Source organism: Podarcis pityusensis, assembly GCF_964106645.2.
Source record: "Podarcis pityusensis genome assembly, chromosome: 2".
Lineage (NCBI taxonomy): Eukaryota > Metazoa > Chordata > Lepidosauria > Squamata > Lacertidae > Podarcis > Podarcis pityusensis.
The window spans coordinates 67449536-67467904 of record NC_138029.1 but is presented as its reverse complement, the minus strand read 5'-3'; the positions used below and the strand labels follow the sequence as shown (position 1 = coordinate 67467904).

General features: G+C 43.3%; 1 protein-coding gene across 1 annotated transcript; it reads left to right on the top strand.

Moving 5' to 3' along the window:
• Positions 1 to 52: 52 nt before the first annotated feature.
• SOX30 (SRY-box transcription factor 30) lies at positions 53 to 11200 on the top strand. Its single transcript, XM_080988145.1, has 5 exons — positions 53 to 1188; positions 6126 to 6365; positions 7095 to 7331; positions 8636 to 9128; positions 10743 to 11200. Exons 1-5 carry the CDS (start codon positions 204 to 206, stop codon positions 11122 to 11124), a joined length of 2337 nt encoding a protein of 778 aa, XP_080844271.1. The 5' UTR covers positions 53 to 203; the 3' UTR covers positions 11125 to 11200.
• Positions 11201 to 18369: the final 7169 nt, after the last annotated feature.

The following is an 18369-nucleotide window of genomic DNA, read 5'->3' as shown; positions in this document are numbered from 1 at the left end:
ATTTCCAGCCGGTGCCCCGAGGCGGCGCGAGGCTCCTGCGACCCGGAGGGCGGGGTCCGAGCGCGGCGCGCGTGCCCCTGGCGGGAGGGGGAGCCGAGAACGTTTGCGAACCAACCGCAGGAAACAAACGGGCGGTCACAGAGGGCGGAGGCTGAGCTCACAATCCCCGCAACAATCCCTCTCCCCGGGGGGCGGGCTGCGGCATGGAAGAAGGGGCGCAGGGGGAAACCCCCCGAGAGCAGCACCGCCTCCTGCACCCCGCGGCTTGGCAGGGCGCTCCCCGGATGGACCACCTTCTCCTGCACCCTCTCTCGGGGCAGGGGGCCAGGGACCCGCACCTCCTGCTCTTCTCCCCCAAACAGGGGCCGCAGCACCCCCTGCTGCACCCCAAGCAAAATGCCCTGCGCAGGGAGCAGAAACCTCCACTGCCTGGGGAAGGGCTTGCCTATAAAGAGCAGCAGCAGCAGCACCTGTTGGAAGACCAGCCTTGCCTTGCCAGGCAGCTCTGCCAGCCTGGCCTCGGGTTGGAACCTGGGGTTTGCGAGAAGCTGGAAGAGGCGGTGGCGGAGGGAAATGGCCAGCAGAAGGTGCTGCAAGTGAAAGCGGAGGAGCGGGAGCAAGAGAACCAACTGCTCCCGACGGGCGGCAGCAACAAGAAAAAGAGAGGGGAGCACAGGGCGGCTGCCAGTCGTCGAGGAGGGAAGGAGGAGGGAAGCAGCGGCGCGAAAGGAGGGGGGGAAGTCAAAGTGGGGAAAGGAGAAGAGCCAGAGGAGATCAAGAAAGAGGTGAAGGTGGAAGAGAATTGTGATGCCAAAGCCTTGGGGTCCGGAAAAGAAGGGGCCATCAAAACGGAACTGGTGGAGCCTCGCGAGGAAGCTTGCAAGGGGAGGGAAGAGGTGGCATCCAAGCCTCGCCCCTCCTCCAACGGCCCAGCTCATGTCAACAAAGATGCTGACTTGTCTCAGCCTCTCGGGACTCAGCATCCTCAAGAACTGAAGATTCCTGTCACGCTCCATGCTGTCCCTCCTGGGGCTAGAATCCAGTTTCAGGGGCCACCTCCATCTGAGCTCATAAGAGTGACTAAAGTGCCAGTGGCACAAGTACCCCTTAAAATGCAGTCCTTGCTGGAGCCTTCAGTGAAAATAGAAACGAAAGATGTGCCTCTCACAGTGCTACCCTCAGATGCAGGTAGTAGATAGGTATAATAGAATTTGCCAAGTTGCCCTTTAGTCGCTATTCATGTACAAGTAAACACCGGGATAGAACTGTTCATACACATTAATCTGCACCACTATTCCAAACTTTTTAAAAAAATATATGAAGGGCCAGAAGGAAGATAGGGCTTCACTCAAGTTCATGCAATTAACAACAGCTCACTGTATACTTTACTGGCTGTTGCAACCGCCAAAGATTATGAAGATGGTCAATTATGCAAAGTCCCATCTACAATTTTTTAATATTTGCAGGAGCTTTCTATTGCGGAAGTATGCCATTGCCCTCTTTAATACATTGTAACCAGGGCACAGAGATTAACTGTGACCCTCAGAAGAAACAACAAAATGCTTCTTTCATGTGTGGCATATTAAAGACTAACATTTTTTGTGCCATCAGCATTCATAGACCAGTATCCACTTCATCGCCAGTTTATGCCACAATAAATCTGTTAGGCCTTGTTCTGACCCTCTTCCAAGGAGCCCAGGGCACTATACAAACATCCACCTTAATTTTCACTACAATACTGAAGTAGGCTTGGCTGAGACTGTTACCCATAAAGCATTCTTGAGCCTTTGGGCACATTAGGTATTTTGAAGGAGTATTGTGGGCACCAACACCTCTAGTTGCTCCCTCCCCCTCCCAGTAGTCAGAAGGAAAGCACACACAGAGATTGTTTGGTTTTTCAAACGGTTTGGTAAAAGTCAAATCCAGTTGAATTAAAATGAATCCTCTTGAATTTGCATGATTTTATGTGGGGTTCCGCCAAAAAAAAAAAACACCAAAAAAACCCCACCCCACCTTATAACGGTACACAACACAGTTAAAAAAAGAAAAAGCAGATCTGGTGCTTTCAGGTATCAAAAACATTGATCAAAGCATGGCTACTCTTGATCTTTACACAGAATAAAAAACACCCCCAATAAATTACAGAATATGTCTGCAGACACAGGTGACTATGATTTGATTGTGGTTTTGAAGAGATCCCTTGTATTACGAGGATCCAGGAATATCTGTTCCTAAGATCAGCGTCTTTGTGTCATGGCAGCTCTGGAAAGTACCAGATCCATGGTTCAGTCAACTGACACATGATGTGATACTGGTTCTGGGAAACACCTGTGAAAAATTCTGCAATTCCAAGGGGATCTGATTTACTGGCTCCAATGTGCACAGGCACATGTGTGCACCTCTCTCCTTATTCCCATGGCACCTGTTTCCCCTGGTTGATCCATTTTCTTCAGTCTCCCAGATAACTCCTCTTTCCCTCCTATGCTATTTACTTTCTTCCCTTCACATTCTGTTAGCAGCTCAGGAGCTGATCTGAGTCTTGAAAAGCACATTGAGCTGAAAGAGCAAGCAATGCCTTCCTTACCTCTTTCATTTTTCTGAGCCCTGAAATGCAGACAGAGAAGAAAGAAGAAGTAGAAAAGAGTGCCATCCTTTCAACTTCTTCCTTCAGCTCTATGTTCTTTTCAAGGGGGAGGGAAGTAACAAGCCTTGTGCCAACTCAGTGAAGGGACAGTGAGCAATGTAGAACTTGGAGGCATCGCTCCCAACAAACTCTGATTTGTAGCCAAGATTACCAGTTATGAATTGTAGCAAAACAAACCTTGATCGCTGGCTTGGGTGTTACTCTAAGCCAGATGTCATGGTTTGTTTCTGCTTAGTGCAAGTAAGTAGGAGGCAAACATGCTCAAAGTAAATTTTTATTTAATAAATTTCAATACTACCCTTCAAGAATAAAGTTTTCTCATCAGCCTCAAGGGCTGCCCCACATAGAATGTATTGCAATATTCCAGTCTGGTGAAATTACCCACCTTAGTGAAATTAATGGGGATACTTTTGAAATACTAGGGTTCAGAATTTTCTCTTGAGTGACTTTCCAAAGTCAGACACAAAGGTTGAGCAATTTAAGGCTTGCCAAGTTTAGATCTCGCAAAAAAGCTTGCTATCTGATCTTGTGCATGTCTACATTAGTTTCGGTGAGATTTACTCCCCCAAGTATAAGGGTGCATAGGATTGCAGCACCAGACAACTTTAAATTTAGGTCTCACCATTTCTAAGTTGTATGCCTTGAGTTCTGACCACAGGAACATCTGTAGTGGATATGCAATTGTTTTCATAGATTAATAGAAGTTGTTGATATGCATTCCAATCCTTAATACTTGTACTTTGAAATAATTCAGGAAGCTTAGATTCAGATGTATGAGTAAAGTTTAGTACCTTAGCCTAAAAACAATATTCTGCTTTTAGTACATATCTGTTTAAGCCAGTGGTTCTCAACCTGTGGGTCCGCAGATGTTGGACTGCAACTCCCATCATCCCTGAGCTCTGGCCTTTCTAGCTAGGGATGATGGGAGTTGTAGTCCAACAACATCTGGGGACCCACAGGTTGAGATAAAATGACTCAGGAACAGCTATTGGTTGGAAGTGGTGCTCCTCCTGAATGGTTGATGTATGCCTGGGTGGACACACACACCCCTTTCCTAGTGTAGGGATGTGCCCTGGATTCAAATCAAACACTTCAGGCATGTCGTCATAAGCTGTTTCACCTAGTTAGGGCTTTTCCTTTCAGCTCTGTGCTGCTGGTGTCAATGCCTATATTGAGACTGAAGCATGGAGAAAACAAATTCCACACAACGTGTGTGATTGATGTCTGCTGCAGTGGCAGCAGAACTGTTAGGGAACTGCTCAGTATGGGGTTGAGCCAGGACATTTTGCCCCCTTCTGCATGGTGATGCTCAAACCTTTTTCTCCTGCTTCCCAGCTCCATACTTTACAGCACCCTTTCCCAACTTGATGCCTTTCAGACATTTTGGACTACAACTCCAATAGCCATGCCACCTGGCCATGGGCATAGCCAGGATATTTTTTGGGGGGGGGGAGATTTTTGTTGGGGGGGCAGAACCAATGTGATTGGTCAGTTAGTTAAGTATTTATATTGTTTTACTTGACGGGGGGCAACTGCCCCTCCCTGCCCCCCGGGCTACGCCTGGCTAATGGAAGGGATGATGGGAACTGGTAGTCCAAAATATATGGAACACACCATATTAGCAAAGTCTGCCCTACAGAGTGAGACACTGCTGTTGTTGCTGCTGTCAGTGTGTGTTCTGGCCACTCCCCCTGGTTGGTTGTCAACTAGAGTGTCCCGTCCCCCCAGTGGGTCTTGAATTTCTGTCCCAGTAAGGGTGTGTGCTCTTTGCAGGTATTCTGCTGATGAAATTGTGTGGGTGCCATGTTGTGTGGGTGCCATATTGTGTGTCTTCTTCCTATTTATTTTATTTATTATTTATTTACATGGCATAAATGTGGCATAAATTAAAAAAAACAATAATCAAGAACAACAACCCAATAACCCCACCCCCTACTCAACGTGTCATGCGCTAATAAATGACTCCCTGTATGTCAGATGGGCAGTCTCTGATTGCTGCGTATTGCCTGGGTTTTTCCTGTTCCCCTGTGTCCACCGCCCTTCCCTGAGCATGTTTTATATACCACTGAACACCACCCCAATCTCTGAGTAGTGCGAGATCCAGGGGTTCCAGGCACTTACCCAGAGTTTGGTTTCCTCAGAATGAGGTACAGTGGAGACCATGGTGTCTTTAGGATATATGGTTTATTTACACATATATACAACCTGAGCCTGCAATGGAGGTGCTCACAGCATCTTGCTTCTCCCATAGCCACAGCCTTGGATTCCAGCACAAGTCAGACATGGCTGTGTGTCTCTCAGCTGCCCAGGCTGCTTCCAGCCTCTACCACTTACACACCTCCCTTGCTTTTGTCTTTCCAACTGCCAGACAGTTGAGGGAGGGAGACCCACTCATTTCTGCTCTGGCACAGAGCCACTTCCTTTGTTACCTTAATGACCCATACTTGCAGGGCCATTTTCAAGAAACGTGTCTGGCTATTCCAGCAGCAACTGGATCCTTGTTGGATCCAGGAATTAGGAGGGACTCAGACATACAGTCTGCTGCTCCCTCTCTGGAAAATCACAACAGATGCAGTGGCTGTTTTGGCAGTGCAATATATATATATGGAGCACAAAGACACCATCTCTAGTGTTCTTGGCAGTATGCAATACCTCCCTACACTCAAAAATGAAGGGGATTTTGTTGATAAATCAATAAATATTTGTTTTTCAAGTAAGCAAATATAATCATAGCCCTGTCTGGTCCTGAGGACTCTTCCCCAAGCCCTGCTCCTCTCCAGCTCTACTTTACACTCTTCTTGAACTGGCTGGAATATATCCTTGAACTCTGATAATGCCTCTAGTTTGTCTAGTTGACGAAAGAGGTGAGAGAGAGTGTTTTAAAACTAGCCTAGTGGACAAAGATAAAATTTACATTCATTGTTCCACCCACTTTTGTCTTTGGCGCTACCTACCACTGACACATGGCCCTCGGAAGGGAATGTGGTTCTGTCTGAAAAAAGTTGCCATATCACAAATCACTTGTTAAGCTCCCCTCGATTTCAAGCAGTTTGCCATGTGGTTTGAGAGAGTTGCTGTTACTCCTTTCCTGCTGTGATTTTGGAAATGTGTTTATAGCAGCTGAATTCTATTTTTATGGAGGCTTTTTTTTTAAAGTCCCATTACATTACAGTACTGTATCCCATTTAAAATATAGCATATGCACTGTCATTCTCTATTACTGTATTTGTTTTGGTATATCGCTGTTGGCCCCCTTGAGAGGACTTGATCCAGAAAGGTGTCTTATAAAAATTTAAGGAAAATAAGCCAAAAGCTCCTGTGGGCTTATGACAACGGTTTCATAGTTATTTGGAGCTTGGCCTTTATTTCTGTAGTCTGCACTAAAGTAATGAGCCCAGAATCAATAGCAAACTCATTGTTTTTAACTACAAACTTTGTATGGTACTTATACTGCGTACCCATCCATCTTTCTTTCCTGTAGGGATACCAGACACTCCATTTAGCAAAGACAGAGATGGCCATGTCAAGCGTCCCATGAATGCATTTATGGTGTGGGCAAGAATTCACCGGCCAGCCTTAGCCAAAGCTAACCCTGCTGCCAATAATGCGGAGATAAGCGTTCAGCTTGGATTGGAGTGGAACAAACTCACAGAAGAGCAAAAGAAACCTTATTATGATGAAGCTCAGAAGATTAAAGAAAAGCACAGAGAAGAATTCCCTGGTATAAAATAGGTTTTGGTTTTTTACATGTTTCTCAACATCTGATGGTCTTGATGCAGTGCTTTGTGTTATCCAGAAATAGGTTTATGAGTGGGAAAAGGTGGGGTTCAAGGACGATACTTGAAAGGAAATACAAAAAACCCCACCACCATGCAGGAACCACGAGGCAGTATTCATTAAAGCTTTTGTCACCACCACCCCTTCTATTCCCATAGTCCAGTGGTTTTTTTCAGGCTCTGAAAGTTTAAAAACCAGTTCAGAAGAGGGAGCTGCTTAAAGGGGCTGCACTCTGTAAGTTCATGTATGCATGGATGTTGCACATGTGCATTTTTACAGCATCTGCCATTGACGTTAAGTATTTAAACTGAGTACAATAGCAGATTTATTATAGCAAATGCTACTGGGCCAAGTTCAAGGTGTTGCCATTAGTATATAAAGCCCTTAACAGGATGGGACCAGTTTACTTGCAAGATCACTTTACCCTATATATGCTGAATTGACAGCTTCCACCAGTGGAACTGGCATTGTTACAGGTGCAACATAATACTTGTTCTGTAGTTATAAGAAATTGATCTTTTGATCCAGACTTTGGAACTCTCTGCTTATTAACATCAGGCAGGTGCTTTCACTGTACTCTTTTTGGTGTTCTTCCTTTGTTATTACATTAATCAGTTTTGAAATAAAATAACCCATTATATTTCAGTGAGCCTACTCTTTTATATTCCCACAGGTTGGGTTTACCAGCCACGACCTGGCAAAAGGAAGCGGTTCCCCTTGACAGTCTCCACAGTATTCTCTGGCACTACTCAGAATATCATTGCTACCAGCCCAATGACAGCCTCCACTGTCTTTACTGGGACATCTCAGAATATTATTACTACAAATCCAACTACCATTTACCCTTTCCGATCTCCCACCTACTCTGTGGTCATACCCAGCGTACAGAACAGCATTGGACACCCAGTCTGTGAGTTCATTCCAATAGTTTATGTGAGTTCATTATATGATAGGAACTACAAAAACCCAATGTCTGTATTCTTGTTGAGAGTATGATTATGTAGGGTTATGTAGGAATATTTGATGATGAGATGTGGCCATAGTTTTGCGGTAGCCTTATTAATTCATTTCCAAATTAGATTAGTAAACTACAGAATGTTTTGTTTATATGTTTGTTTATTTGTTTTAATCATTCTCAAAGCAAAGTTGGGTCATTCTTACTAGCAAAACGTCTGTTAAGTCTGATGAGAGAAGCAAAAGCGTTTCTGTTCTCTTCTGCCTCACCACTCTCCACCCTCTCATATATCATTGACTTAATGAAGAGTAAGACACCAGGGCATGCTCACTTTTCTAAATCTAGTCCTGCCCCATGTTTCTCCATAATGAACATGGCTTGAAAGTCTTGAGGAAGGGATAAGGAACCTTCATCACCACTACCACACTGAAGGTCTTTCAGGTTCTGTGTTTCCTCCTTCCCTCCTGAGCCCACGTCCCAGTTTTCAGATGCTGTCTTAGAAATATATTGCCCCTCCCCAACACTCTGAAGTTGACTTCAGGAGGGAAAGAAGAAGCATTATATCCCATTCCCTATGCTCAGTTATGCCAGTACTGTATCTGGAATGAGAATCAGATTTTTCTCTCTTTCAGCTGTATCACATATTGCAACTGTTTCCTTTGGTTTTTTTTAGAACTCCACGGGAACTATTAAAAACCAAGCTAGTCCCTGTCTGCACAGCCCTGTTTAGAGGTCTTTTCCTTGGTCCCATGAGACACTGTTAGGGGAGAAAATGTTGGGGACTTGATTTTATATAAAGGATTCATTTTTATGCTGATAGGGAATTGAGAGACTTGCCAAAAAGTGCCTGGAAAGTCTTTGCCTTACATGTTCAATGATAGCACACTGCATACTGGGCATCATTGTGAGGGAAACTTGTAGGAGATTTATAAAGAAAAGACATTTTTTTAAAAAAAGATTAACAATCTAAATATTGAATGTCTTTTTTAATGTTGCTGATTCGTGAAATTGCATCCATGGATGTCATTGGGTATGAAACTGCAGTAGGTTATGCTAGGGTTGCCATATTTCAAAAAGGGAAGATTCAGACATATGGCAACCATAGGTTATGCTATATTAAAGAAAAGCTTAAAAAATGATGAGGGATGATCCAGTGCTATTTCATGGCTCATTCTTTCAATAATCACATAGTATAATATTTATAACATAGTGTTAATGGGTCCTTCTCACTTATGGCTAATACTTTCTCTTCTCCAAAGGTGAAGCCCCTTCTACTATCCAGCTGCCAGGTCCTTCTGCTCAGCATCCAGGCCCTATTACGCTGTTCCAGCCAAATGTAGGAAGCACAGCGCCACTGGCTGCCTCAACGGCAAATCTGCCAATTCGTCCCGTGCTTCAACCTCAGCGTTTTGCTGCACCTTCACCAACAGAAGCTCACCGTGTATCTTCAGGAACAAATTGCTCTATAAAGAGACCAACCCAGATTTCTATCGAAAGCGCAAGCAGGAACCCAAATAATACAAGCACCACACATTCCAGATACAGTGTCTCAAATAGTCAACCCCCTAAGGAGTACTCAGGTGTTTCTTCTTGTTCTAGAAATGGACCCATTCCTCAAGCTCCTCCCATCCCCCATCCACACGTTTATCAACCTCCTCCCATCGGTCATCCAGCCACCCTGTTCGGAGCTCCTCCTCGATTTTCATTTCATCATCCTTACTTTTTACCTGGGCCCCATTATTTCCCATCAAGGTAATGCAGCTATTTATTTTTGTTCTGCAGTAAAGGTGCATATCTAGTCAGACAACCATGGAAGGATTTCATGGGAGGACTTCTGCAGGGAAAAGATTGAAAAGAACCTGTGTGAATTTCCATGTACAGTCGTACCTCGGAATTCAAACGGAATCCATTCCAGAAGTCCGTTCAACTTCCAAAATGTTTGGAAACCACAGCACTGCTTCTGATTGGCTGCAGGAAACTCCTGCAGCCAATCGGAAGCCACAGGAGCCCTGTTGGACATTTGGCTTCCAAAAATAGTTCGCAAGCTGGAACAGTCACTTCCGGGTTTGCGACGTTCAGGAGCCAAACTGTTCGAGAACTAAGCTGTTCGATTCCCAAGGTGCGACTGTATACTCTTCCTTTCTGTCCACCCTTTTTTCGTCTTTCCTCACACATTTATCCTCTATTCATTTCATTCCACTGAAACATTTCTCATCATACTTTGCAGTGACCAAAGGGCTTTTTTATAAGGGTTTCTTTTTCATTCTTGCTTTTTAAATTTGATCTGCGACCTTGACATTGTTGTTTAAACTTTTCTCCTCAACTCACTTTCCTCCTTTGAAAGGAGAACCTCTCATTCGGGTTCTCTTGACTCTTTGGTCATCTCCAGATGACCTGTTTAATGAGCATTCAGCCTGATAATGTTTGTGGGGAAATTAGACGATGTTGCATCAAACAAGTGTTATTGCAGAAGCTCCAGTCCCTTTTCACGTCACTTTCCTTATCACAAAAGACCATCATGTTCTGCAACAGTTGGTATTCACCCATGCTTATATCAGTTTAGAAGACCTTGCTCAATGAGCCACAGTCTAAAAGCTAGGCTGATGGTTATGAAGAAGGGGGCTTTTTTTAGTGGTGGCATGGATACTGTGTAATGTTCTTACTGAGGTGGTTTATCAATCCTGCTGCTTGCTAGTATATCTGTTTGTTTGTTTGTTTGTTTGTTTGTTTGTTTGTTTCAAAAAGCTTCTAGTTAAATTGAGTATTTTGCAAAGATGTTTATTTTGATGTAGTCTTCAGTTTTACTTCACTTTTATACTGATGGTTTGTTTGCTATTTTGTGTTATGAAGTGTCGTAGAGGTGTTATGAGGTGTGGTATAGGTCAAAAGTTGAAATCATTCGTTACAAAAAAACAGGTCTGCATTAAGAGTTATGAGATATATGTGGCTACATGGTCCTGCCCTTGGTTGCTGAACTGGACCAGATGAACTTCTGGACCAGAAAAGGGGAACATATGGTCTTCCAGGTGCTGTTGGGCTCCAACTCCCATCATGTGTAACCACTGGCCATGTTGGTTCAGACTGATGGGAGTTGGAGTCCAACAGTAGCTGGAGGGGTACAAGTTACCCACCCTGTTCTCATTGTCTCTTCTAAATTAGTTATTCTGTATAATGTACCATGGGCACACATCTTGGCTTTTTGAAACACGGCCATATTATTGTATTCTATTTACAATTGTGTCCCATGACTGAGGTAATCCCTTTATTATGGTAACTGGTTTCCAGATTTGAATACAAACAAGCTATAATATATCATTCAGTTTTATGGTAAAAGCCGTGATGTAACTCATCTTTGTCTTGCTGCAGCACATGTCCATACAGTCGCCCACCGTTTGGCTACGGAAACTTCCCCAGCTCCATGCCTGAATGTCTTGGCTTTTATGAAGACCAGTATCAAAAACACGAGGCAATGTTTTCTGCTCTGAACAGAGACTATCCTTTTAGAGAGTATCCTGATGAGCATACGCATAGCGAAGACTCCCGTAGCTGCGAGAGCTTGGAAGGGACATCCTATTACAGCAGCCACAGTCAGACTGAAGAGGAATACTTAAACCCTATGCCACAGCTGGACATTGGGGCCCTTGAGAATGTTTTTACTGCAACCCCATCCACACCCTCTAGTGTACAGCAAGTCAATGTGACTGATAGTGATGATGAGGAAGAAGGAAAGGTGTTAAGAGATTTGTAATTTAAAAAACCCAAATGATAGTATCCAGCATAATTTTTTAAAACATGAAATAAAACATGTTGGTCATATAACACTATTTTAGTGAGTGTGGTCAAGAAGACATAATTGATCCAGGTTTTAAAATTGTTATGATACATTGGAGGTTTTTCAGGGCACTGTACCATCGCAGGAGTTGTACCTTAATACACCTGATTTCATATACTTTACCCTGTCAGGGTAGGTCATAAGACTGAGCTGTTTGTATTCTATGTTTGTGCACCACCTTTCTGTCAAACTTCCAGAACTTGACTGATGCACTTTATTGATACTGCACAGACACAGCAGTGATCTACCTGCACCATGCATTCAGTTTTACATGCATGCAAAGGAAAGGTGTGACTCATTCATGGAGTCAGGACATAATGCCATCAGTTTTATGTCGATGCAATGCCAGAAGCAGCAGATACATTCACCAGGCTTTTCTAGAGACTTGCCCGTCTAATCCTACATGGTAATAGGATCACTCACTTATGGGGGCAGACTTTCCTAACTCAGAACCTTTGTTATTTATGTTCCTAGATGACATAGTGGGATTTTCATTCTAATCTACATATTTATGGAGCAAGTGAAATTCTGTTTATTTTCAGGATTTTAAAATTGCTATCTTTTTTAAGCACTTGTTTCAGATTATATATATGCGCTGAAAATGGTTACATAGTAATCTGAAATTCTACAGCCACTCTTATGATTTTAACTTCCTCCTCGATAAGAGGATTTCATATTTAAAGCCCACATAAATGGGACTGTTGAATGTTTCTAAGAACAAGTAATGGTGAATCTAGCTGTGTGTTGTATACAAGTGGGCTATGATTCTATACCAGAGTATATTTAACAGTAATATCTCAGGCATACATTTTAAATGTATCTTTTGAAAAATAGATGTAACAGAAGGTAATGTTGCTAAATGTTCATGTTAGAAAACATTTTTATTTTGATATTTTTCTTTGTTTTGGGGGTGGGGTTGATAGTACATTTGTTCCATTTTTGTTACATTAAAATAAAATCACATGAACTGTATGTTGTTAGCTCTATATATTGTGATGAACTATGAATTAAGAATGTCATGATCCTATTGTGTCCATGTAATAATAAGTGAAAACACAGTAACCGCTTTAAAGTCTCTTCAGGGATATTTGCTATAAAAGAAAAGATTGGCTGCTTCAAAAGTTTATACATTCTATACATTTATGGGGTGATTTTATTATAAATTTTTAAAAATCATTTTTAGAATGCTAGCAATGCAGACAGTACACAACCTTATGATAATATATTTCAAGGTAGCAGTCAGAACTGAAGCAGAAAAACCTAAAAGGAACAAAGAAGTTCATATACTTCACTGGTAATTTTCACTGACAATCGTTGGCAGTGTCTCATCAAAATTGTGTACAGTTTGTCCTTTCGATATCTTTATGGTTTATGGTTTTACTCTATACTTTGGACCTAGCATTTCCAGTACATTGTTCCAACTGTGCTGAATATAGTTAATGTAGTTGAGGACCAGGCTTATCTATCATGAATGCTGCAACCAGACCCTCAGCTTTCCATTGTGCATGCTATGTCAATAGTGCTTTTAAGGGAAAGTCTTATTAATAGCCAAAAGCATGCCCTAGCTCCGAAACAGACTACTGGATGAAAGATGACCTTCAAGAATTCTTGTGGGCAAATGTGCTATTTCCCACATAACTATGGCTCCAAAGTATAAAACAGCTGTCAGATTATTCACTCCATCTGCCTTTTCCCATCTGTCCTGCCCCAATCTTTTTTCTTTTCTTTTTTAAACAAATTGCAGTATTGGCTAGCTGGAACAATATATTGGTTGACTGCAGTTTTATTAAATCCAGACTGATGTTTCAGACATAGTGCCAAACTACGCTTAGGTGCTATGTGAACGAGCCTGGCTGGACCGTTGGGCTCACACGACCCCCCTCCTCCCTTTGCATGTTTCCATTCCTTCCCACATTTCCTAGTTTGAGGCAAACTGTAGCTTGCCATTTCACTTGAGCTAGCAAAGCATGGTTTCTGCTATGCAGACCAAGACTGGAAGCCACAGTCCACCCTGGTTTCCACTTTGGGGCAAGTGCAAACTATAAGTGTGCTGGTAGGACTATGCTATGGCTCAAACCAAGAAAGATAGGAGGAAATCACACACAGGGAAGGGAGATGGAGGAAAGAGACTCTGAACTGTGAAAAAGTCACTGCCCTTTCCTTGTTTTCACAGTATTTTGAGATCGCATTTGACTCTTTTAAGGACTCAGATCTCATTTCCATCGAATATTTCCCTGTTCCTGTTAGTTTTTAAGAGTTTCATGCAGCAATCTTTCCTAGCTGCATCTGGGCATGCCAGGGATGGAGACTGGAATATTTTGCATGAAAGTAATATGACTGAGGCATGTGGTGGCTGGTGCCCATTGGAACTTGTGGGACGCAGGTGGTGCTGTGGGTTAAACCACAGAGCCTAGGGCTTGCCGATCAGAAGGTCAGCGGTTCGAATCCCTGCGACGGGGTGAGCTCCCATTGCTCAGTCCCTGCTCCTGCCAACCTAGCAGTTTGAAAGCACGTCAAAGTGCAAGTAGATAAATAGGTATCGCTCTGGCGGGAAGGTAAACGGTGTTTCCGTGCACTGCTCTGGATCGCCAGAAGCGGCTTAGTCATGCTGGCCACATGACCCGGAAGCTGTGCGCCGGCTCCCTCGGCCAATAAAGCGAGATGAGCACCGCAAACTCAGAGTCGGTCACAACTGGACCTAATGGTCAGGGGTCCCTTTACCTTTGCCTTAATATGACTGAGGCATGTAGGCAGTGGTGGCTGGTGCCCATTGGAACTTGTGGGGCTTAAGGGAGGGATGCCAGCAGTAGGTGGAGCTAGAGTCAGTGGCAGGCAGAGCCAACTACTAGTTTTGCTGCCCCCCCCCCCGCTGAATTGTACAAAGGTAACATAGACTAAGAAGAAAAGAGTTGACAGCCTGTCCTACTGACAGGACTGGTTTGTAGGAAGGTAAGCTTATGGGGGTTGGCTGAGGGTGAATTGAGATTGGTGGGGAAGTGCCCCATTTTCCCCAATAGTCCAGCCTCCTCTGTCTTAGGTGTGGTGCAAACATTTGCTGCTTTTGCCTTATATTGCTCCTGGTCAAATGGGTTTTGCAGGTTCCCCGAGCACTACAAAACACAGCCAAATCTGTTTACCACAGACAGCAGTGTTAGGAATGGACACACCATGGTTAAGAAAACCAACAGTGCTTTCCCCACCCGCTTTCAGCTCTGAAATTACTACTATCTGTCTTCAGCCAAAGTGATGGGGAAAGTTTTACCAGCTAAATATCTGTGTCCATTGACTTTTAAGGCACACAACCAGTAAAACAACAACAAAACCCTTAGCAACCATATTAAATGCATGTATTGAGCAGCCTTCTCCATTATGACAAACAGTGAAGCGCGATCACACGAAAGCTCTGCCATGCACTTTTAAAGCCAAGGTCTGGTTGGGGGGGAAGGTTAATACTTTCCCTCACTGTAGTATATATATGCAAATCCAGGAAGTGGGTGGCACTGTGGTCTTAACCACTGAGCCTCTTGGGCTTGCTGATCAGAAGGTCAGCAGTTCGAATCCGCGTAACAGGGTGAGCTCCCGTTGCTCTATCCCAACTCCTGCCAACCTAGCAGTATGAAAGCATACCAGTGCAAGTAGATAAATAGGTACCACTGTGGCAGGACGGTAAATGGTCTTTCTGTGTGCTCCGGCTTCTGTCACAGTTTCTGTTGTGCCAGAAGTGATGGCACATGACCGGAAAGCTGTCTGCAAACAAACATCAGCTCCCTTGGCCTGAAAGCAAGATGAGCGCCGCACCCCATAGTTGTCTTTGACTGGACTTAACTGTCCAGGGGTCCTTTACCTTTTACCTTTTTACATATGCAAATTTCATTTGAAAGAGTGGCTAAACTTTTACAGATTTTTGTTTGTTTGTTTTCAAATACACAGTATGAAAATAGTTTAAATTGGTCCAGGAGTTGAACCTTTTGCTTATTACCTCAGGTAAGAGTATTTTGGTATCTTCAAGACTAACAAATTGCATGGCATAAGCTTTTGTAGGCCAGAGGCTCAGAGCCAACATTATCAGTTGCAGGACAACAGCTTCACCTGAAGTGGCTATGAAAACTAATGCCACAATATGCCTCTAGAATCTGTCATCTCCAGAGTAGTCCAGCAACTGTATTTGCCTCCTCCCAATGCAAGGTATAAACACAAAATATAATTTGTGTGGCACTGTAATAAGAATGGGCAAGTGACACCCCCAATCCTGATCATCCTAAAACAGTTGTAGGGAATTTTTGGCCCTTCGGATGTTGCCTAAGGAAGTTTTTAGAGATTAGGGACATCCATGTAACTCTGAACTACTTTTTAAAATCAGCAGGAGAGAGTTTAACATTATAGGTAGGAGGTTTTGACTGCTTCTGCACCTATGCTTTTAACAGCAGCCTGATAAACAAATGTTTTAGTTCACAGATGAATATTTCCTGGCTTGAAGTGGTGGGGAAATGTTTACCTGCTAGATTTGTGTGTGTCAGGTTGCAGCTGCAGGCAGAGGAACAGGGCCAGCAAAAATGTTTAAATCAGGGGCAGCTGTTGACTTTTGGGTTTGTGCAGCTGCAATTTTTTAAGCTCCTTCCCTTGCACACATTAAGCTGCATACAGTGCTTACAAAGGAAAAAGTACATTTAAACATGTGCAGATGTCACTTTTTTCCCCACTGAGAAACATCAACTGTTTTCTGTAACCCATTGGATAGAGGGAAAGACTTCCATGTGGGAGGGCATTAATATATGTTCCAGACAAAGATGAACTCCAGTTACTCGAATTCGGAATTAATTTGCCCATTCAAATTCATGAATATCACTTCACAAGTTTCTGAATCCATCCATTTTTAAGGGGGATGCAAACACACCCATTGGCAAAAGATTTAAGCAACAAAGCTTTGAAAATGCCAAAAAACATTTGTTCCTGGTTGTTCACAATTGTGACCTTAAATCCAAACTCTCAAAAACAAAGGAGCTAATTATTTCAGAGTTTAAATTAGGCCAGCGACCAGCAGAAGTTAGTACAGTGGTACCTCGGGTTACAGATGCTTCAGGTTACAGACTCCGTTAACCCAGAAATAGTACCTTGGGTTAAGAACTTTGCTTCAGGATGAGAACAGAAATCGCGTAGGGGCAGCAGCGGGAGGCCCCATTAGCTAAAATGGTGCTTCAGGTTAAGAACGGACTTCCAGAACGAATTAAGTTCTTAACCCGAGGTACCACTGTATTAGAACCTATTTTTAGCGTCATGGCTCACGCCTAATATAGGGATGCCGTATGTCTGGATTTTCCTGGACATGTGGTGTTTTGTCCTGGATCTTAGGCAAGTCAAAAGAAAAGTTCAACAATTCTGAGGGTTCCGAAAAAAATCTTTACTTTTTGAAATATGGCAACCCTAGTATGTGTGGTGTATTTTAGAAAGACTAGAAGCACAGAGCATATGACTTCACCATGGAGATATGAAAAATGAAGAAGAAAATGAAATGTTATAAAAAGTGTCAACAGTGGAGCTCAGGAATTTGGAGCCATTGGCCCTCCAGATATTGTTGGACACACAATAGCATCATCCTTTCAGTCAGTTGTAAGGGATTATGAGAGTTCTAGCCCAGAAACATTTGAAAGACCACAGATTCCCCAAACCTGAGCAATTAGGAAAAAATAAATTACAATTTGTTGCCATTAGTGCATAGCTGTCAACTTACAGATTTGAAAATAAGGGACCAGCAGCCTTGAAAATAAGGGACCAGCAGTCAAAATAAGGGACCTGCAGCCTCACCTGTTCCAGGCACTCCAGTCTTCCTGTCCTCCTGCAGTCTGGTCAAACTCATGCTGGTAGCTTCGAGAACACTGTCCAACCAACTTTGTAACCAGATGTTCAACTGAATAGAATCTGATTCACATGGACCACAAGGCCTATGCAGCCTCAACTTAAGATGGCTCCCCGGCCTGGCTTTGCACTGCAAAGTTTGCAGCAGCACATGCAACAAAATGGCGTCCAGCATTCAAAACCCTCCTCAGCTTGCATTAACTAGCCACACACAAGGCATGCAAGCTCCACCCCCCAGTCGTTCTTAGACTTCTTATTGGGTGAGCAACACAGCCAAGCAACACAGTTGGAGCCTCCCTCCTCCCTGGCCGGCAGGGAGGGAGAGGAACTGCTTCCTTTGACATTTAAGGGACATTATTTAAGGGACATTTAAGGGACATCTATCAATAAGGGACAGCAGCAGGACATGGCGCCAGAATAAGGGACTGTCCCTTCAAATAAGGGACACTTGACAGCTATGCATTAGTGCTTATTGTTTGTGTTTATACACCCAAATAGAAGTCTGTGTGCCTCTTATTCGCAATTAACAATGTAACCCTATACATGTTTCCCCAGAAGTAAGGCCCACTGTATTCAGTGGAGTTACTCCCTTGTAAAATTGGGGTTACAACAATAAAATATACCATGGTAAAGCAAACAGAAAAGTTACATCTGTAAAACAAGAAATTATAAGACGTCCCATATATAAAACTATTGAAAACAATTCCAACACACACACATGCACACATTTAAAAACAATTCCACACCATCTGGGTTGTCCTTGTTGAGGCCTGGCGAAGATTCACTGTCCCCGGCTCTGCTTTCTGCGCTCTTTCTTTCACTGCCTTTTTACTTTTCCCCTCTGAGAGTGCAGCTGCATACCATGTTAACAATGTGATTAGCAACCCCACCATGAGTTTTAAAAAAGAAAATACCAGGCATATTGGTGTTGGTCGTGGTCACAGGGTAGGTAGATGCAATAGTCATTATCAGCACTGCAGTCAGTGTGCGGTGAGGTGTAAGCCTTCCCTCCACAGCTGTGATCTTGGCAAAAATCACCCCTCTCCACACACCAAGCAGCACAGTGTGTGTGGGCGGGGAGCTGCCTTTGGTGCTCTTTCCAGGCACAGAGAATAATACAGGCAAGCATTATCTTTTATATCTATCTGTTTTTCAATGTGGATTAGGTTTTTTTGAAACGATGATTTGTTCAACCATCTTTCCTCAAATGAATCCTGGAGATTTAGTATGATATCCATCCAAGCTGTTCTCTGAACCGCTTTATTACTTTAGCAGCCATCCTTCTTGGTTTTCAGCCTGTCTTTTTAT